The sequence below is a fragment of the Cynocephalus volans genome, chromosome 12 (genome assembly GCF_027409185.1).
Source record: "Cynocephalus volans isolate mCynVol1 chromosome 12, mCynVol1.pri, whole genome shotgun sequence".
In the NCBI taxonomy this organism is placed as follows: domain Eukaryota; kingdom Metazoa; phylum Chordata; class Mammalia; order Dermoptera; family Cynocephalidae; genus Cynocephalus; species Cynocephalus volans.
Window position 1 is genome coordinate 86,326,307 of NC_084471.1, and position 22,507 is coordinate 86,348,813.

General features: G+C 34.6%; 1 protein-coding gene and 1 pseudogene across 1 annotated transcript in view; one reads left to right on the forward strand and one right to left on the reverse strand.

Moving 5' to 3' along the window:
* Window positions 1-298: 298 nt before the first annotated feature.
* SMCO2 (single-pass membrane protein with coiled-coil domains 2) overlaps window positions 299-22,507 on the reverse strand; it is an 85,711-nt gene continuing 63,502 nt past the window's right edge. Inside the window, 5 exon segments of the mRNA XM_063115703.1 lie at window positions 299-419; window positions 421-495; window positions 2,505-2,680; window positions 3,733-3,785; window positions 8,067-8,158. Of these exon segments, the coding sequence (XP_062971773.1) occupies window positions 299-419; window positions 421-495; window positions 2,505-2,680; window positions 3,733-3,785; window positions 8,067-8,158 (517 nt within the window).
* LOC134360944 (BCL2/adenovirus E1B 19 kDa protein-interacting protein 2-like) lies at window positions 12,878-15,478 on the forward strand (annotated as a pseudogene).

Sequence of the window (22,507 nt, forward strand, 5' to 3'; positions counted from 1 at the left end):
ACTTGATCATCTCAATGTACTTACTCAGCTTTGGGGGAAATGGAAGTCTAATGGTTTGAAGCAAATATTTTAAATGATTTGTGTGTGAAATGTCTCAAGATGTCATTGTGGGTCCTAAGGGTAAAGAAAAACTGTTTTCATTTTTTCTGTGATCAACCAACTTCCACATGATTAGAATGTCCTTTATTAAACACTGTACAGCATTTTCTAAAAAAAAAATAAGTTAGCCACCATAATACGGGAACAGCCAGAATTTTATTGGGGAGAAAGTCAGCAGAGTAATGTAACTTCTGTGTCTTTATGAGGGTAACAAGTCTTCCACTTCCAAATTCAAGAAAGGTGCAATCATCTCCCGTAGTTCCCACATTGCTCGTCACCCAAGCATTCTAGAGAGCACACTTTCAAAGAGAAACAGGATCAAAAAATAGTATGTAACATGAAAGTCCAGTGAAGGCAATGACATAAAACATGATGAAAATCCTCAGTGCATATTTCCTGCAGGAAAGAAAACATCTGTGTTAAGAAAATTCTGAAGAAAATCACATTGATAGGACTCCTGACTCCTCCACCCCATAGCTCTAAAACTAAGCAACTGAATTTCTCTTGACTTCAGTTTTCATATGTAAAAGAAGCAGCTTGGAGTAGATGAGTACGTAAATCCTGCTAGGGCTGGCACTGGAATTCTAAGATTCCATTAGAATCTTGAGCCATGAAGCAATGAAACCCCCTATTGTGAGGCTCTTTCCTTTGAAATGCCCTTTCCACATTCCAGCAGGTTATCGCAATCTTTACCTCTCATGTTTTACCTATCTGGGGCATGAATCTACTTTCTGTCTATGTGGATTTTCCTATTTTGAACATTTCATATAAATGGCATCATATAATATGTGTCCTTTGTGTCTGGTTTCTTTCACTTAGCATAATGTTTTCTAAGGTCATCCATGTTGCAGCATGTATCAGTACTTCATTCTTTTTTTGTAGCTGAATAATAGATACATCATTACGTGGATATACCACATTTTGCTTATCCATTCATCAGTTAATGGACATGTAGGTTGTTTCTACTTTTGGGCTATTATGGATAATACTGCTATGAACATTTATGTTCAGGCTTTTGTCTTCAATTCTTTGGAGTGGAATTGCTGGATTGTACAGTAACTCTATGTTTAACATTTTCAGGCACTGCCAAACTGTTTCCCTAAGTGGCTGTACCATTTTACAATCCCACCAGCAATGTATGAGGATCCCAATTTCTCCACATCCTCTTCAACATTTGTTATTGTCTGTCTTTTTTATTATAGTCATCTTAGTGAGTGTAAAGTGGTATCTTATTGTAGTTCATTGTGGTTTTGATTTGCATTTCCTTAATGACTAGTGAGGTTGAGAAACTTTTCATGTGCTTGTTAGCCATTTGTCTATCTTCTTTGAAGAAATGCTGTCCAAATCCTTTGCCTGCTTTTTAAACTGTGTTGTCTTTTTGTTGCTGAGTTGTAAGAGTTCTTTATATATCCTGGATACTAAATCCTTAATTTCCAAAATTCTGAAAAAGTTGATTCTGAACATTTTTTCCAGGTCTCTCATTGATTTTATGGAGAAGAAAATTTCCTGAGGTCTTTCCTCCACCATTTTCACTGACACCACTCCTTACTTATTTACTAATTTAACATTTCTTGAGCATTATGAGCATCTTTTATGTCATGTCCCAAAATGATGAAGACAAGATTTCTGCCTTTATTGAGTATTAGGAGGAGACGTACTTGAAATAATTTAATTGCAGTAATAGGCTAGGGGCTCTATGACAGGATTATGTGCAAGGTACCGTATGCACACATTTTTACAATTCAACTACAAAAGACAAAGAAACCAATTTTAAAAAACAGGCAAAGGACTTGACAAAAGAGGGAGCTGAAGATTCTACCCGGGTTGATGGTTGGAGATAAAGAATCAAAAAAGTTTTCTTAGAGGAGGGTGCTATTCAGGGTGTATATAATGGTGTAGCATCTCCAGGAAGGGATCTAAAGAGTCAGAATTCACTGGTATGTATGTCTCCAATACTGGACAAGGGAGAAGCATCCTGTCCAGCAAACAAAGGTTTCCAAATCTGCTTAGCAGGTATGTGTTTTTGATGTATGTGGTTGCATCATAAATTGTAGATAGCATCCTTTAAGAGAAAGATAGATAAAGACATATTATATAGAGATAAATCTACATACACATCTATGTATATAGACAGATTCATCTAGTTTGTCTACTACAGATAGATTACTTAAAGCAATAAGGAAGTAATCTATAGCTATATTTATATATCTAATGTAATAGGTCTATATCTAAAGCAGTAAAAAAAAAAAATACTATGACTCCAATAAACAAATTTTTAAAGAACATAAATAGATAATTTACAAAATAAAATAAAACAAAATTGTAGTCAACACTTGAAAAAATTCAATCTTACTATATAGTCCATGCATTTTGGGCCCTCTGTCCAGCCCCTTTCTCTGACTTACCACCCTGTAACGCTGGGAGGAGAGTTCTGTCCTAAACGGGGTGGTGGAGCCTGAGAAAGCAGTGGCTCCATTTCTTCAATACCCATTTCTACAGAACTGTGAAAGTCTGTTCTTTCTTCTTGCATTTGGTACTTCCCCAGCTTTGTATTCAGCAGAGTCATGTTCTTGCGAAAGTTCTGGGGGGAGGAGAAAAGAGCAATCAACTATCCTTAAAAAAAAAACAGCAATGATTGTAGATGTCTCTCAGTTTTAATGTAGGCCATTGATAGGTGCATGCTCACTAATAGGAGACTTACACATTCACAGTGCAACATAGAACCATGATGGCAAATTAAACGAAACACATATGCTAATCTTTAACTACTGGATTATTCATGGAGAAAGGTATCCTTGTACTTAATTCATCTATTCAGTTTGTTTTTGTTAACCACTATATCTATGCAAAAGATATTCAGTGAGTGACTACTGTCTACCAAGCACTGTTTTAAGATACAGTGGTTAACAAAATAGGTAAGGAATGTGCATCTATTATGTGTGCATTTATAGAAGCTGGGAGACAAGTAATAAACAACTAAACACGTGCACACATTAGATATTATATATTAAGATACATGCTAAATATTATATATTATACATTATTATTAAGATATTATTACGTATTATTATTAAGATAATATTATATAGTAAGATACATGAGAAAACAATAAGGTGGTGAAACAAAGTAGCCGAGGTTTGGTGGTGGGAACATCTGCTGTAGGTAGGTGGGATGAGTAAGCACCTCTGATCAGGTGACAGGTTGATACATTCATTCATTCATTTTTTCATTCACCAATTCACATTTACCTCAATGTCTAAGATCTTGTGGGAGGACTTCAGAGATGAAGCCATTTTTCTGGCTAGGGAAGATTAGGAAAGGTCTGGAAGAAAAGATGACATTTGAGCTGAGCCTTGAAGAATGGGTAATTTGTAGAGATGGAGGATAAGCTCCAGACGGAGGGATGAGAAGTAAAATAGCAGAGGGTTATGAGAACTTGGGAGTCCACCAGAACTGAGAGATGCTTTGTTGGTCTAAAGCAGAAACCCAGGATGGGAAGAAGAAAGCAAAAAGACTAGAAAGAATCTGATATGTGGTGCACCCTCAAACTCTAGGGAAAGAATTACCACTGTATTTAGATATCAATCATCTGACATTATCATTGTTTGAAGCTGTGTAACTGTGAAATCTTACCTCCATTCTTTCAATGAGTTTTTCCTTTAATTCATGAACTTCATTACAATCATCTGCCTAAAAAGACATTCACAATTCTAAAATGTAAAATGAAAACTATATTTTTCTGGTTTGTACGATAAAGTCCCACCCATTTTATTACCCCTTATAAAGGTAGCTTCATTGAAATTTACTCTTACTCAGTAAAATTCTTCCTCTTAGAGCAAATTCATAGTGTAATCGTGAATTGCAAATTGCAAGAGGAATAAACAAAAGATTAACAAGATGATATTCAATACTTTAGGAGTAAATATCTCCATAATGGCAGCTTATTATAAAATATCTTTCTCTGCATTCATTAATCCTTCCTTGCTTCTTAAAAACTCCCACCAGGACACCAGTTTCTCATAAATTTTTTTTAAAATTATTTTAAATATTTAAAAACTTATAATTTATAAACATAAGTCCTTGTTATGTTACATTGAATATTCAGGCCCTATGGTTTAGCAAAACAGCTGTCAACAAAAAGGATCTGCATCCTGTTTTCCTCCTGTCTCTTACAGGTTGTCAGGTAGAGATGACAGATGGTTTCAGCCAATGTCTGTCAGTAAGAACAAGACACCAGCTGAAAGCAAACCATCCACTTCTAAGACACGTATGCCAATTGCACATATGTCAAAAGTAAATAATCCTTTTAAAGGTTCTTAATTAATCATTCCATAATAGACTTGCAGGATGCCTTGAAAAGCAGAACTGTGGCAGGAAGAACAGTGTGGGGATTCAAGAAAGATGAGTTCTAGAGATGACATTTCTAGAAATTGATTCTTAAAGATATACTTGCAAGAACAAGCAAAGGTGTGGATTTCGGAGGCATAGTTTGTAAAGGCAGACATTGATTACAAAGTCCCAAGTAGCCAACAAATAAATTTAGTAAATTCAAACATCAAATCCTGCATTACACAGCAGTGAAAAAAAGGTAAAATAACAGCTAGTAGTGTTGAAAATGAAGAAAAAATGCTAAGTAAAAACACCAGTTGCAAAACAATACATATAATATGATCTCATTAGAACAATAACAGTAAATAAATATGCGTACAGGAAAAATATGGAAGAATATAAATATAGGAAATTGTTTATTGTCTTTGAGGAAATGATATTATTTTTTATTTTTATGAAATAGATCCATAATATTTTAATTATTAAAATAAGCATGCATTACTTTTGTTAGAAGAAAATATTTACATACATATACATATATTATATATAATATATAACATTAGTACATATTAATTATATATTATTACATCACAATATACAGTATATGATATTAATATATAGCACATATGTGCTATATATTAATATATATATGTATAATAGGAGTGCAAAAGCAAGACTGGTTCTTTTCATCTGGAAATATGGGTAAGTAACCTCATCTCTTCATCTTTCTGAGAAACGCTCTTCTTTTCTAAAAATGAAGGTACAGATTAAATGACAGGAAGTTCTTTCCAGGCCTAAAATTCTGAGTATATCTTTCATCAAATTTTAGATTCCTTTCCCTGAAATTCTGTAAATCTGAGATTTCTTTGAAGCACTGTTTTTTTCTCATTAGTTGTAAAGCCATTTTATATTACCTGGGCAAAGTTGTCATTCATTTCTCCTAATCGCTTTCTAATTTCCATGATCTTTTCCTATTAAAAAAATAAAGGTATATAACAAACATTGTAACAAATGATGTATGGAAATGAAACAATACTAATGATTTTTAGGAGAAAGTACAATCGTGATAAAAAATTTTTAGATTTAATAGAGGCTGTTTTAATTCCCCATCCTGTTCTGGGTGCTAATTTCTAAAGCCAACATTAAATCAAATCAACAAGATATTATTGGCCAGATCCTATGTACGTGGCCATTGAGCTAAGCATTGTGCTGGGTGGATACAAAGAATAGGAGTATTTACCCTTCGGCATCTTATAGCTGAATTGGGAAATGTACAGTCTGTGTCCATTTTTTACCAAATTTATTTAGTTTATTTATCAGCAACCTCTGAATTGTGTGGCTTAATTATTTAGAGAGGATCTATGTTGTGATGATCACATTTTATTTGGTGTTCTAGTTTATTTATAGAGTAAACATCTTTATACAGCACTTGTCAAAGATACCTGTATGAAAGATAACTGGAATAAGGCCAGTCTCAGAATGAAGGTCTGTATATTCATATGAAGATTTCAGGAATTTTCGTGGACCTGAGGGCTCAATGTCGGGCAACACCCAAGGCCACCTTAAAGTTCCTTCCACAGCTTAAAGTTCTTTTAAATGTTTTTGTTTTGCTTTTTTTAAAAAATAATTTTATCAATTTTTCCCTCCTTGCCCTTTCATGCCTTTCCTAGTTTCTCCATTTCTTCATGAAGAATAAGTGAGCCCATACATGTGATCTTAATGTAACTTTATTAACCTTTTTCTCTTTTAACTTCCCTGCACTGTATTTGCTGCTTCTGTATCTACTTCTAACAATCTTCTCTTTTCCCTCTGCCAGGGTAAACCTACAGCCATTTCTAGTAACTTTGCATCAGTAACAATTATATTTAAAGCTTCTTATTCATACATATTACTGCATTTGTTTTTATGTAGCCATTTCCATCAGCCTTATTGAGGACAGAGCTTGTGCCATTTTTTTCTGAAGACACATTTATGGAGGTATAATCAACACACAGTAAAACTCACCTTTTTAAAGTGTACAGTTCTATGAGTTCTGACAAATGCATACTGTTGTGTGATCATCATCACAACAAGATATAGAATATTTTAACAACACCACCCCCCAAATTTTACCCGTGTCTCAGTCCCCTCCTTGCTTTCTCCACTTGACGCTGGCAACCACTAGCCTATTTTCTGTTCCTTTAGATTTGCCTGAAAAGAGTGCGTGTTACATAAATGGCATCGTAAAGTCTGTAATATTCTGAGTGTGGCTTCTTTCACTTAGCATGATGCATTTAAGAGTCATTCGTGTTGTTGGGTGAAACAAAAGTTTGTTCCATTTTATTGCTGAGTAATATTCAATCATACACTTGTACCGCTGTTTATCCACAATACAAGTGGTGGATATTTGGGACATGTCTAGTTTTGTTTTGTTTTTCATGTGTGCACAAAGCTACCCATCTCCAACATAGAGAATTTCCATATATACATGTGATGTTTCCTGCTTCCCTATTATCCGAAGCACCTCCCTTTGTCAAAATTTCATTTTCATTGATCTCTGTATTCTCCCATCTTTCTCCTCAGACTTTTAATATTCCTCTTTTCCGACCCCCACTTCCTGCTGAAATCCACATTCCTGTAATACTCATGGCTGACTTTTGGAGGAAATTTTCTGAAGCAGAATATTTATTGGCCTTTGTTCTCTCTGCTTTTTCATAGATTGCAATTCCCAAAGCCCAAGCATAGTGAAAAAACTTTTCAACTAGCACAAAACAAGATTGCAACTCAAAATATTGGACTGTATTATGTTTAAAAGCAGTTTTTTCCCCCCTCTGGATGATAAATCTGTGCTGATCTGCTGCTAACTTTTAATATGGGAGGGGTCAAAATAAACATTCTTTTCCTACAATAAAAGAAACATTTCTCCTTTACTCCTTCCACAACCCACTAAATTTAAACTCTTGGGCTTGAGCTAAATCAGAGACTGGCAATTTCAATAAAAAGAGGTAGTTAGACACAGACTTTTGGGGGGTGGTGCACTTCTCTTCAAAGGCCTGACTTGCAGTAGAGCAGAAAAACTATCAGTCAGGACTCTAAAGTCTGATTCATGTCTAAAGTTGATCACTATGTCTCTGCTCTAACATTCTATGATTCTTAAAAAAACAAAAATTCAAATCTTTCTCTGAAAAAGGAGATAAAACAACAGGAAAGCTTTGGAGGCTATAAACACAAACACAGAGCTCTTCGTGAGGGCATTGAAGACAAACACAGGTTGATCTCTTACATTCTAAGGCTGCAGTTCTTGATAAATATTTCCTGGATATGTTCTCTGTACTGCTAAGGTGCTGGGATACGAAGATTAAGAGAAGGAGTTCTCCCTTAAGCTGCTCATTCTTATCTTAAGATGGCATCAAGATAGAAACCTATCATATTTGTCTTACCAAGTTTCTAGGTATATAGAAAAGTCTAGGCTTTTTGTGTGACCAGAGAAGGGAAGTGCTATTACCCAGGAGAAAGGTGCTCAGCATGGACCATCAGAGAGCACCACTCCTTGTGTCATAAATGGATCTTACTTCTTGTCACAGCCTGTTAAACAATAGAAAGGGTGGGAAGACGTGGGAATCCCCAACCTCCCAGATTGTTTTTTCCAAGGCTCCAGCTTACCTCGATGTTTGCCTCCTTATCAGGGTCAAAGTCCTGGTCATCCAGCTTTTCAGTCTGGCACTCCAGGGACATCACCTCATTTAATAAGCTGCAAATAGACCAAGAGACGGATTAAGTCCTGTGGATTAAGAAAAATCACCCAACAGAGAAGATGTTTTTGATTTTTCAAAAATGAAATGTTATTCCTATATAAAAGGATGCTTGGGGTAGTGATTGCATTGAATGGGAAGTTATAAATGAAATTCAGGAAATTAAAAAGCACTCTAAGTAATCTAGATAACATTAAAGAGATATAAGGCCTAACTGGAGACAGGAGCTGAAAATTAAAATTATTAAAATGGAAGCTTACAACATTTCTAGAAAAAAAAAAAAAAACACAGAAAAATCATTGGGGTCTAAGAGTTCTTAGACTTAACGCCAACTGCAAAATGTGTAGGCAGGAAAATTGAAAATGGGACTTCATCAAAATTAAAACTTTTGTTTGGCCAAAGACCATATTAAAAGGATGAAAAAACAAATTACATACTGCGAAAAATATTTGCATATCACATATCTGGCAAAGGCCTTTATCTAGAACATATAAAATCTCTCAAAACTGAACATTAAAAAATCAAACTATCCAATTAGAACATGAGCAAAAGACATGCATAGACATTTCACCAAGAGGCTATATAAATGGCAAATAAACACACAAAAGTCAAAACCATTAGCCATCAGAGAAAAGCAAATTAAAGCTACAATGAGATATCACTACACATTTATCAGAATGACTAAAATGAAAAATAGTGGTAACATCAAATGCTAGCAAGAGTGTGGAGAAACTGGATCACTTGTACATTGGTGGTGGGAATACAAAATGGTACAGCAACTCTGGAAAATAGTTTGGCAATTCCTGTCAAAACTAAAAACAGACTCACTATATGACACAGCAATTTTACCCTTGGCCAATTGTCCCATAGAAAGGAAGACTTATTTCACAGGAACTTGTACACGCATGTTCCAAGTAGCTTTATTCATAATAGGCCAAAGCTGGAAATTACATATATGTCATTCAGTGGATAAATGGTTAAACAAACTTTGTATATCCATACCATGGAATACTACTCAACAATGAAAAGAAAGGAAATATTGATACATGCAAAAACTTGGATGAACCTCAAGGAAACTATGCTGAGTGAAAAAAAAGCAATCTCCAAAGGACACATACTGCATGATTCTGTTTATATAGCATTCATGAAATAACATAATTATAGATATGGGGAACAAATTTGTGATTTCCAGGGATTTGGGATGGGTGGTGGGGAATGGGTGTGGCTATAAAGAGGTAATACAAGGGAGTCTTAGGCAATGTTTTAATTGCGGATGTTGATTGTGTTACTGATAATGCAAGTTTACACATACAGTAGAATTTCATAGAACTGTATATACACACACGCACACACACACAAATAAGCTCATGGATAACTGGTGACGTCTGAATATGCTTTGTTTATTGTACCAATGTAAAATTCTTGGTTTTGATGGTCCACTAAAGATTGGCAAGTTGTTACCATTCAGGGAGGCTGAGGAAAGGATGCATAACATTTCCTTGTATATTTCTTTAACATCTCCTATGAATCTATAATTATTACAAAACAAAAAGTTAAAAATAAAAGTGGAAGCTTAGGGAAATGAGGTTGTCAAAGAAAAAAAGGGTGAAATTAATAAAGAAGTTAAAAGTGGCTAGTTTCTTACTCACCCTCTAGGGTTTTGGTCTACAGATCTCTGTTAAACATAAAGTCCTCCAGCCCAACTAATTCATAAGATTCATTCAGAACATATTTGTTCAGCATTTATTATGTGCAAGATATTATGCTGAATGCTGATTATTACAACAGAGGACAACGTAGGCAAGCTCTTTTGGAGATTACAATGTAATGTGGCAAGCAAACAACATCTATAAAAAATTAGAATGTTGTTAGTGTTTTGGGTACTTCTGCTTCCAACCAAGATAGAGTAACAGGAATTGGATTTAGCCTCCCACCTTAAACAATTTATAACACTGAAGAAATATATTAAGCAATGGTTTTTGACATTGAACAACAGGCAGTGCTGGACAATGATCCCTGAGAAATGAGAAGCACATGAGATGAGCTCTACAGTTACTTCAGCTTCCTACCTGGAGAGAGCTTCCAGACTTCAAGTCAGAGAAGGGGGATTCAGGAAAAGCCCAGTGGTCTCCATGAGTTGAGAAGACAGAGTTAGATGTTCAGGGAGTCTACAGAGAGTAGATTTGCATGGCCAAGTGCTAGAGAGGAGAGAGCTGCACAGAGAAAGAGCTTCAGAGATCTTTCCACTTGAGAAGGTCCCACTTGCATCTTCAACTGAGGCATTGATTGCACAAATGTGTGAGGAAACTACTTGAGATGGGGGAAGCGGATCCCAATAGATTGGAATGGGCAGAATGATCTCTAAATATCACACAGTGCTGAGAATAATTGATATTCTTACCAGCCAGAGTGAAAAAGTCTTGTAATACACGAGTCATTGGGTAAAATACTCAGAAAGTATTCCTTCAATGGTGGGTCCATATTAATCCTTGACTAAAGGCTATTTTGGTCCTGCCTTGGATGATTAAAAGCAAGCTTCTAAACCACTTCTAAGTGATTTATTGTGTTCCAGAACAAATCTCAAGATTTAAGTGTACACACACACACACACACACACACACACACGTCAAGAGTATTCAAAACCAAACAAGGTACCACTGACAATGTTTGGCATTCAATCAAAAACTAGAAGGTGTGCAAAGAAGCAGAAAGCTGCAATCCACAAAAAGTGAAAAACCAATCAACAGAGACAGTTTCAGAAGTGATCAGTTGGTAGAATTAGTAGATAAGGTTATTTCAAAAGTTATTATACCTATATTTTATTGTCTAAGAAGGTAGAGGAAAATATGAGTACATTAAGAAGAGACATAAAAGACAAACACCCAAATCAAACTTCTACAGATGCGAACTACAATATCTGGGATGAAAAATGCACTGGAAGAGATTAGCAGCATATCAGACAAGGCAGAACAAAAAGATTAGTGAATTTAAAGAAATGGTGATAGAAAATATTCAAAATGAAACAGAGTTTTGTTTTTTTTTTAAAGCCTACAACATCAGAAGTCATGGGACAACGTAAAGTGGCTTAATACACATGTAATTAAAGTCCTTGAGGGAAAGAAGAGAAAACAGAAAAAAAAAAGTATTTAAAAAAATAATTGCCGAAAACTTCTGAATTTGGTTGAGAAGAAAAGGACTATAAATCTGCACAGCCCTCAGGCACAACAGAACTTAAATAAAGGAAGAATCAAGAAACTAGATAAAGATCCATCATAATCAAGCTGATTAAAACCAATGATTAAAAAAAATATTGAAAACAGCTGGGGTGGGTCAAAGAACATGTTACTTATAGAAAAATAAAGATAAAAATGACAACCAACTTCTTGTCAGACACAATGCAAGCCAGAATTCAGCAACATCTTTAAAGTACTGCGGGATGGGGTGAAATTGTGTCAACCTATAATTTTATATCCAGCAAATTTATCTTTAAAAAATGAATGCTTTTTCAGACATAAAAAGCTGAAAGAACACATCAGTGCAGAACTGCATTACCAAAAATAATTTTAGAAAGCCCTTCAGCAGACAGAAAATGATGCCAGATGAAAAATTGTTATGTATACAAATGAATGAAGAGCACTAATAATAGTAAACATGTGGATAAATGTAAACATTTTTTCTTATTTTAAAAAACCACTTTAAAAGATAGTTGATTGTTTAAAGGAAAAAACAATAACTATATATGATGGGGCTTATAAGCAATATAGAAGTCAGATGTATGATAACAATAGTGCAAAGGACAGGAGAAAAGAAATATAAGTATATCATATTTAAGCAGTAAAATAATACTTGAAGGTAGATTGTCATAAGTTTAAGAATCATTCTATATAAACCCAAATCAACCACTTAAAAAACAATTTTAAGGGCCGAGCCCGTGGCGCACTTGGTAGAGTGCTGCGCTGGCAGCGCGGCGACGCTCCCGCCGCGGGTTCGGATCCTATATAGGACTGACCGGTGCACTCACTGGCTGAGTGCCGGTCACGAAAAAGCAACAACAACAACAAAAAAAAAATTTATTAAAAAAAAAAAAAACAATTTTAAAAAGGTAGGTAATAATCTAAAAAAAGACATACAATAAAATCATAAAATATACTCAATTAAACAAAAGAAGGGAGAAAAAGAGGGAAAAGGAAACAAACAACATATAGCACAAATGGAAAACAAATAGCAAGATGGTAGAGTTAAACTCAACCATATCAATGATCACATTAAATGTAAATTGTTTAAACACCCCAATTAAAAGACAGAGATTGTCAGATTGAATGAAATAACAAGATTCAACTAGATGTTGCCTATAAAAAACCTACTTCAAATATAAAAACATATGTAGGTTAGAAGTGAAAAGTTAGAATATGAGGCCTGTACCCAGCTACTGCACCTAGAGAAGGTCAGAATGTGATCACTTCCTCCAGGGATTGTTTACTGTGTCCAGGTCAGCTGCCACCACTGCCACTGCAGCTGTGGCCAGGGCACTGGGTCAGGGTGTCTACCACTGGCCAAGGGCAGCAGGCTCTACTTGGCGCCACCTTCTGTGACCTGGCTGTCAGTCCCACATTGCTGGACTGGTGGGCTGAAGAAGACAAACGGTCAAGGCTTCATCCAGGGACACTGGCTCTCTGGATCATCAGGAGTTGATAGTTGTCATCAAATCCAAGCTTAAGATGGAAGGTGTGGAACTGAAAGAAGAATGGGAAGATGAAGACTTTCCAACACTTTTATGGGAAGATGATAGTATTGAAGCAGATATACTAGTTCTAATGGGCTCAGAGAGCCAGCCGGACTCACTAGAACTTAATGGAAATAAAGCGAGAAAGAAACTGATGGCTCTGGACGGCAGCCTGATTTTGGATCCTCGTGATGGCTCTGTGTTGTCAGATGATTTGGATGAAAGTGGAGAGATTGACTGAGATGGCTTAGACACAACTGTCAGAGAACAGTAATAAATCTGAGTGGGAATATGATCTTCCAAACCCAAAACCACTGAAGCAATTTGGAAAAGCTCAATTACTGAATACACAGCAGCAGAGGAAAAAGAAGACGGATGAGGCTGGCATATTTTCAGGATTGACGAACTGGGCCACAGGATTGATTTGAAGGCGACTGAATCCTATAAAAAAATTACCAGCCATGGAGGATATTATGGGAATGGGTTAAATGCCATCGTTGTGTTTGGTGTCTGTTTTATGCCAAAAAGTGGTCAACATAACTGTAAATACCCATTGGACAATTTATTTAAGTATGTTATTGGCACTTTGGAGCTGTTAGTAGCAGAAAACTACATGAGAGTTTATTTAAATAGTACAAGAACTCTAAGAAAAATGCCTAGTCTGGGATGGCTCAGGAAATGCTACCAGCAAATTGATAGAAGGTTACGGAAAAAACTAAAATCTCTAATCATTGTACGTAGTTCTTGGTTTATCAAAACACTTCTGGATGTTACAAGACCACTCATTAGCTCAAAATTCAGCCAAAAAAGTAGATACATCTTTAATTTGGCAGAACTAGTGGCATTCATGCCAATGGAATATGTTGGCATATGAGAATGCATAAAACGAGTTGATCAAGAGTTTAATGGAAAACATGATGAACTGAAAAGTGAATGGTAAGTTTGGCATCTAGTCCAAACAGGACTGAAGAATGCGCTGATAAAGAAATGCTCCTTTTTGCATTTATAAGGCACTTACTGGCCTGTATTTTTATGTAATCCACTACCAAATTGATCTAATCCTTAATGGATTTTTGTACAAGGGACTGTTCACTGCTATATTGGTTTGCAAATCTCTTGAATTTAGCTCTTTAATTGCTAACTTTGTTATAATTATTTTGTATTTTATATTGCTAAATAGCAGAGAACCACACTATGTAAAGTGGCTTTTGCATTTGTTTACTGAATGATGCATGTTCTTAAGTACAATATTTATATGCATAAATAGTAAAGGAAGGAAAAATATATTTTTATGTTTTTGAGCAATATTTTTTAATGTATACCCATCTTGTGGAAGAATATGCAAGTAACTAAGACCATGACTTTGTAAAATGCATGTTAGAATCTTTGTTTTTGTAAATGGCTAAATAATTTCTTGGATAATTTAGAAAATTAAGTTGCTCATAAGGCAAGGGACAGTTGAGTTAAGTTGATTCTCATAAATATTCAAAGATCATGTAGATAATCTAATCAGATTAGTACCATCCCAAGCTTTCTTCTCACTTAACGTATATTGTTCCTTAATTGAGAAGCACAAATATTAGTGCATTGCACACTTTTTTTTTTGACTTAAAGACAAGTAAAAAGCCATTTCAGAGAGAATTAAGAGGCTAGGAATTAGGGTGTTTATGTATGTATACAGAGGACATTTTATCTTCTAACCCGAAGTCAGAGCTTTATAAAAATCTTGGATTTGTTCACTAGTGTGAAATAAGCTGTATGTCCAGGGTATCTATCTCTCCCTTAAATGTATGAATGCTACATAGTATATTGCAGAGAGTGTGATGACTTATTCATTGTCATGACTTTCTGTAAAAAACAGGGGCTGCTTTTTTTTTTTTGGGCAGCTGGCCGGTGTGGGGATCCAAACCTTCGGTCTAACCAACTGAGCTAACCAGTCAGCCCTGGGCCTGCTTTTTAAACTGCTCTTACTGTGGGCAATTAACCAAAATACTTCCATGTTAGTTATTTGAATTCAGTAGTAGTTTGACCTAAACCAATACGGTATGTTTTCAAATTTCTGTTGAATCGTGTTTCACAATACTGCAAATTAGGTTAATTTTTGTAAGTTTCAGAGTGTTATTATATTGCGTTGTTTTGGATGACACTTTCGAAATAAGTGTATAAACTCCTTGTTTCATTTGATAAGTACCTTTACATTGAAATAAATTGTATTTGTGCCTCAAAACAGAGCTTAATTACCCACAAAATCATTCTAAAACAGCAGATTGGTCTAATATTGTGTCATACTTGAGTGATTCATATACATTTAGTTAACTTAATACAGTTCAGATTTGAAGGTCACATTGTTCTCCAGACCTTCCTGTAAGGTACTTTACAAAAGAGTGGCCTTGAGCAGCAATACTGAAGTGGATGTGAACTAAGCTTTTAAGATTTATTCTATCCTAGACTGAATACACCTGTGGCTTTTACCACTGCTGTTATTTACTGTGACATTTCTGTTACAAAAAGGAATTTTCCTTTACTTTTTGTCCTCCTCAGTCATAAACTTGCTGTTAAATCCACTCTGAGAGATGCTGGAGGATTCCAAGGATGAGACATTCCTCAGCAGCCTCCTGACTTAGAGCCAGCAGTTCTAGACAGATCCTGAACTAATGTCATTACAGTGAACTAAGCCAAAACCATTACTATTTGCTCAAATCTTAGAAACACTTTGTTTTGAAGAAGCAAACTAACAATAACAACTTAGGCATTCTTTCTGAATGTACCATATGAGAGTTATAAATAAAAGATCATGTTGAATTGTGATGATGCTATATTTGTAGAACATTTAAAGTAGTCTTTAATCTATACATCTTTATTTTGCTCAAAATGGGCTGAGCTTTTTTTTTTTTTTTTTAAATTTTATTTTGTCGATATACATTGTGGCTGATTATTGTTGCCCATCACCAAAACCTCCCTCCCTCCTCCTCCCCCCTCCCCCCCAACAATGTCCCCTCTGTTTGCTTGTCGTATCAACTTCAAGTAATTGTGGTTGTTATATCTTCTTCCCCGCCCCCTGGTTTGTGTGTGTGTGTGTGTGTGTGTGTGTGTGTGAATTTATATATTAATTTTTAGCTCCCACCAATAAGTGAGAACATGTGGTATTTCTCTTTCTGTGCCTGACTTGTTTCACTTAATATAATTCTCTCAAGGTCCATCCATGTTGTTGCAAATGACAGTATTTCATTCGTTTTTATAGCTGAGTAGTATTCCATTGTGTAGATGTACCACATTTTCCGTATCCACTCATCCGATGATGGACATTTTGGGCTGAGCTTTTTAATAGGTGTTTTTTTTCCATCACATTAAGTACTCGGTTCTTCAGTTTGAAAAATACAAAGAATAATTTCAGCTCTTTAATGTGTTTATGGACTTTTGCTTTCGCAGTCATTGTTCCTAACTATAGATAGAACTTGTTGCAAAAGTGATGTTTTGCTAAATATTTTCTAAAAATAGATGAAGCCTATATTCTGTTAGAACATCAAAATTCAGAGAGGTCAGTGTTAATACTTGGGATATAACAAAAGAGGTGTGCTGTGAATCGCTAGATTAAAAGGATACCTCCTTTAACTTACACCTTAATGGAATCTGGTATAGAGATACACCCATAATAAATGTTTCACAACTACAAGACTTAAGATCATAACTAGTAAGTTAGAGGGAAAGCATGTAAGTTTGTTATTTGTAGTTTGCAGCTATGTAACATTTTCCCATCTTATTCAATTTTAATTTTCTATTACTTTTTGAGATAAAAATACATATAATTGTATTATTTTGTCTTTCTGCTGGGGTCATGGATTTAAGTTAACTGGTTTAATTAGATGCTTCTTTCACTATTTTTTGTTACACATAAGCTCTGAGTGCACCCTTTTAATCAAAAGTTTCTCATATGAATTAATTTGGTTTGGGGTTCTGCTTGATCATTTTCCTAAGCAAACACCAAGGAAAGGCATTATATTGAACCCATAGTTTAAGCTTAACAGTCTTTAACTCAGGCATGAAGAAATACGGTTCTAAATAGTCTAGCAGAGTAGTTGGAAAGAAAGACAAAATAAGAAGTAAAATAAGATAAAGACTTAGCTGTTATTTAAGCTACCACTGAATGTGTCGCTCTTAAAGGAAGTACTATATAGGGCAGCTGGCGATATTGTTTGCTGTATCCAGCAGGAAAACCTGTAGGTGACACATGGAATATGTGAATAAGGAGAACATAGATTGAAGGGGAAAAGGCTGATAATATACCTATAATGAGAATTCATATTTTCCTCTGCTTTCTTTGTCTCTTCGCACAGAAGCAAGTTTAAATAGAGAGAGTTAGCAATTATAGTTCCCAGATTAAAGTTTAAGACTGGGTTATTTTTTCAAATTTCAGGCTTGGTAAACATTAATGTAGTCTTCCAAAATGGACATCACTGATAGAAACTTCTTTTAAATGACTATCTAGCATTACTATTTGTCTGTTTATGTGCGTGCTCAGGAAATTCAGGAACATGTTTGTTTTAATGTAGAAGTGGCTTTTAAAAGATTTCTCCAACTGATAAATTAGCATTAGGATATATTGGGTAAAAGAGGCCAGTTCCTGGTGAAGTTGGTAATGTTGTATGTAAGGTGACAGTAACTTCCTTTTCCCATGTTTATGTGTAAACTGTTAACATTGCTCAGTCAGAAGAGATAAGGAAATAGACCGAAAATAGAGTTTGCTACATCATTCTATTTTGTTTTCATGCCTTTTTCCCCCCATCCTAAATGGATATTTGCTAAGTGGATTGCAAACAAATCTCAGAAGGAGATTTGGAAGAATTAATGTACTTATGAGTTAGGCCAATTATGCTGTTAAAAGAGTTTATCTTATCGTAGGGACTAGGAATCGTGTGGTTTGAGTTCCTGGGAGAACTTAGACTTGCATGGGAAGGCCAGCTGGTGAGAGCAGTGGGATGTTATCTACTCAGTGTTCTAAGTTAGTACAAAGAATTACCTGGGGAGCCCTTCACCCCCTCGCCCCTTCCCGAGATTCAGAATGAATTTAGAATCAGATCACTGTTGAGGCCCAGTAATGTAACTTTCCTTTAAAGTTCTAAATGGTAACTGAAGTAAAAGAGTGTGTTGAACAGTAAGAAATGACACTAACATTTGAATAGAACAGTTTGTCCCAACTATACCTTCTACTGAATTTCTTATATTCTGATAACTAAATAAAAAATGCTATGAAAAATTCACATAAAGCACTTAAATCAAGAGCCAGATGAAAATCAAGAGTTTAGTGGTTTCAAATTAATAATGATGTTCACCTGTTTGCTTCAGCTAGTTCTCTGATTCTATCTTATAAAACATTCTACAAGAGATTAAAAATTTGCATTTTAAATTTTTGTGCATTTTCACGCTCAGTTTGGCTAAGGAGGAACTTGGAAAGTAACACCAGCTGCTCCACTGCACTCTTTGTATATGGACTTTCTAAAGTTTAATGTTTAACAGTTGCTTAATTGTTTATTTACATAAACCTAGGTAAGTAAATATTGATGGGGTTTACAGCCACTGACTTGCCCAGCTCTTGGGTACACTATTCACATAGAACACAATTCAGTTTGTTAGATGCTAACACTTTAATATATATTTCAAAAATATTTTTGTTACCACAGGTTCACATGTTGCCATCTGGACAAAAGTAATGTAATGTGATCTTTTTACTACTATTAGGATGCTGTTGCCTAGCTTAGTACTGTCACCTTACAGTGTGGAATTCAGTTCTTATGTCTGTGTGTGCAAGACGTTGTTGCGGTCTGAGTAAGAAATAAATAGTGGAGTCGGTCATGATATACTAAGGAGAGGTAATATTTTATTTTCCTCTGACCTGTTAGGAAAACAATAACTTGTGTCTTGCTGCACATTATATTTTTGCAACATTAATGAATTTAAATAAGTTTATTGGAAAGTTTTTTTTTAAAAGTTGGACGATGATATAACATGCTAACACTAATCATAAAAAGGCTGTGGTGGCAAATTAATACCAGAAGAGAAGATTTCTGAGAAAATAATATTATCGAGGAAAAAGAGATCATTTGTAATGATAAAGGGGTCAATTCAGAAAGAGGATATAACAGTCCTAAACATTTATGCATCTGAACCTCAAAATACATGGAGCAAAAACTGAGAGCAAAAACTTCAAGGAGAAATTAAGAAATCCACAATTGCAGTTGGAGATTTCAACACCCTTCTTTTGATAATCTGTAGAAGAAGCAGACAGAAAATCCATAAGTCTATAGAAGATTTGAATAACACTATCAACCAACCTGATCTAATTGATATTTATGGAATGCTCTATGCAAGCAATAGGAGAATACACATTCATATCAAGTTCACACAGAGCATTTACAGAAATAGACCATATTATGAGTCATTGAACAACTCAATAAACTTAAAAGGAGTCAATAATCCAAAGTTTGTTCTCTGCCTACAATGGAATTAACTTAGAAGTCAATAAGAGAAAAATGTCTGGAAAATCTCCACATATTTGGAAATTTAAATACACTTCAATTAACCAATGGGTCAAAGAAGAAATCAAGAGGGAAATTGAGAATGTATTTTGAGCTGAATGAAAATAAAAACACAATACATCAAAATCTGTTTGATGCAGTTATGCAGTGTCTACAATGATATTTAGAGCACTAAGTGGATTATTAGAAAAAGATGAAAGATCTCAAATTGATGTCCCAAACTTCTACCTTATGAAATTGGAAAAAGGAGAGCAAATGAGATCCAAAATAAGCAGAATACTGGAAATAATAAAAAGAGCATAAATAAATAAAAAATTTTTAAAATGAGAAAAAAAATAGCAACGAAATCCAAAGCTCGGTCTTTAAGAAAATCAGTAAAATGTATAGAACTCTACCCAGACTGATCTGGCCAAAAAGAGAGAAGACACAAATTACCAATATCAGGAGTAAGTGAGGGACATAAATACAGATCCAAAAGACATTGCAAATATAAGGGCACATTATGAATAACTTTATGTGATTACATTTGACAATTTAGATGAAATGGGCAAGTTCTTTGAAAGATAAAATCTACCAGTTAAGCATAATCAAGAGCTAGATAGCCTGATATATCTTATATATCTTATGTATCTATTAAAGAATTAAATTCATAGTAAAAAATCTTATCACAAAAGAATTTCCAGGCAATATGGCCTCACTGGTGAGTGCAACCACACACTCATGAAAGAAAGTATGCCAGTTCTACACAAACTGATGCAGAAAAGTGAACAGATGGGAAAACATCCCAAGTTTTTCCATGAGGCAATTATTATTCTGATACCAAAACTAGACATTACAAGAAAAGAAAACCAAAGGCCAATATCCCTCATTAACATACATATAAAAATTCAATTTTAGCAGACTGAATCCAATAAATATTCACATATAAAAAGGATATTACATCTTGACTAAGTGCGGTTTATTCTGGGAATTCAAGGCTGGCTCAGCATTCAAAAATCAGTCATTTTAATTCACCATATTAAGAGAATAAAAACAAACATATAAAGAAACAAACACACAAAAAACTAATTATTCATAGATGCAGCAAAAGGAACTGAAAAAATTTAAATCATTCTTATCTTTAAAAACATCTCAGTAAACCAGGAATAGAAGAAAATTTCTCAATCTAATAAAAAGCATCTATTATTTAAAAAAACTAAGCAGCTAACATCATACTAATGCTCTTCCTGTAATATTGAGAAGCAGGTAAGTATATCTGTTCTCCACTGTCATCCTTTCTATTCAACACCATCCTGGAGGTTCTAGCCAATACAATAAATCAACAAAAAGAAGTAAAAGGCATACAGATGAGAAAGGAAGATATAAATCTGTCTCCATTTGTAGATTACATAATTATCTATAGAGAAAATCCCAAATAACCTACAAAAACTACTGGAACTAATAAATAAGTTTAGCAGGGTTACAGGACACAAAGTCAATAAACAAAAAGCAATTGTACTTCTATACAATAGCAATTAATAATTGGAAATCGAGATTTTTAAAGTACTATTTATAACACCACCCAAACCATGTAATACTTAGGTATAAATCTAACAAAATAAGTGAAATATCTGTACATTAAAAACTATCCAACACTGATGAAAGGAACCAAGGAAAACCTAAATAAGTAAACATACTGTATTCATGGATCGGAAGACTCAGTATTGTTAAAATGTTCGTTCTTCCCAAATTTATCTATAGATTCATCATAGTTCCAATAAAAAAACCCAGAAGGATTGATAAGTTTATTTTTAAACCTATCTGAAAAAGAAAAAAAAATTAGAATGGCAAAAACAATTTTGAAAAACTAGAACAAAGTTGAATAATTCTCGTTACCTAATGTCAAGACTTAATATAAATCCGCACTAATCAAGACAGTATTGTATTAGTGAAAGGACATACATATAGAAAAATGGAACAGAATAAAGAATCCAGAAATAGACTCACAAATATATGATCCATTGATTTTTCAACAATGGTACAAGGTAATTCCATAGAGAAAGTAAACTCTTTTTAACAAATATTGCTGTAATCATTGGATGTACATATGCTAAAAGGAAAGAAGGAAGAAAGGAAAGAAGGGAGGGAAGGAGGGAGGGAGGAAAGAAGGAAATACATATAGCACACACACAAAAAAGAAACTTGATTTCTACCTCACACCATATACAAATGTTAAATCAAAATGCATCATAGCCATAAATGTAAAATCTAAAACTATAAAATTTCCGGAAGAAGACAGGGGGAAATCATTCTGACCTTGGGTCTGAAAAAGATTTCTTACACAAAATACCAAATTATGATTCACAAGAGAAAAAAGATGATAAATGGGATTTTATAAAAATTAAAAACTTCTGCTCTTTCAAAGACACTGTTAAGAGTATGAAAAGACAAGCCACAAACTGGGAGAAAATATTTGCAAATCACATACTGAATATCTGAACCAGAACATGTAAAGAACCTTCAAAACTCAATAATAAATAAGCCAACAATCCAATTTTTAAAATGGGCAAAAAATGCAAATAGACATTTCAATCAAGAAGATACATGTATGGCAAACAAGCACATAAAATAATGCCTGACATCATTATTTACTAGCTAAATGCAAATTGGAAAGCCCAGTGAGATATCACCACACACCTATCAGAATGGTCATAGTAAAAAAAGAACTTAATAATACCAAGTGCTGTTGAGAATGCAGAGTAACTGGAATTTTCATATGCTGTTGGAAGGTGAATTAGTTGGTTTCTGCTGCTTATAACAAAATACACGGAACTGGGTAATTTGTAAGAAAACAAAATCTATTGCTTAGAGTTTCAGAGGTTAGGAAATCCAAAGTCCAGAGAACATATCTGGTGAAGGCTTTCTCTGGTGGTGACTTCAGTGATGGCAGAGTATCACAGTGCAAAAAATGGTGGACCAGAGAGACCAGAAAGAGACAAACTCTCTTCCCTCTTTTTAAAAGCCCTCAGAACCACACCCCTGACCACCATTTTTAATCCATTCATTACTGCACGGTCCTACAATCCAATCACCTCTTCAAGGCCCCACCTTTC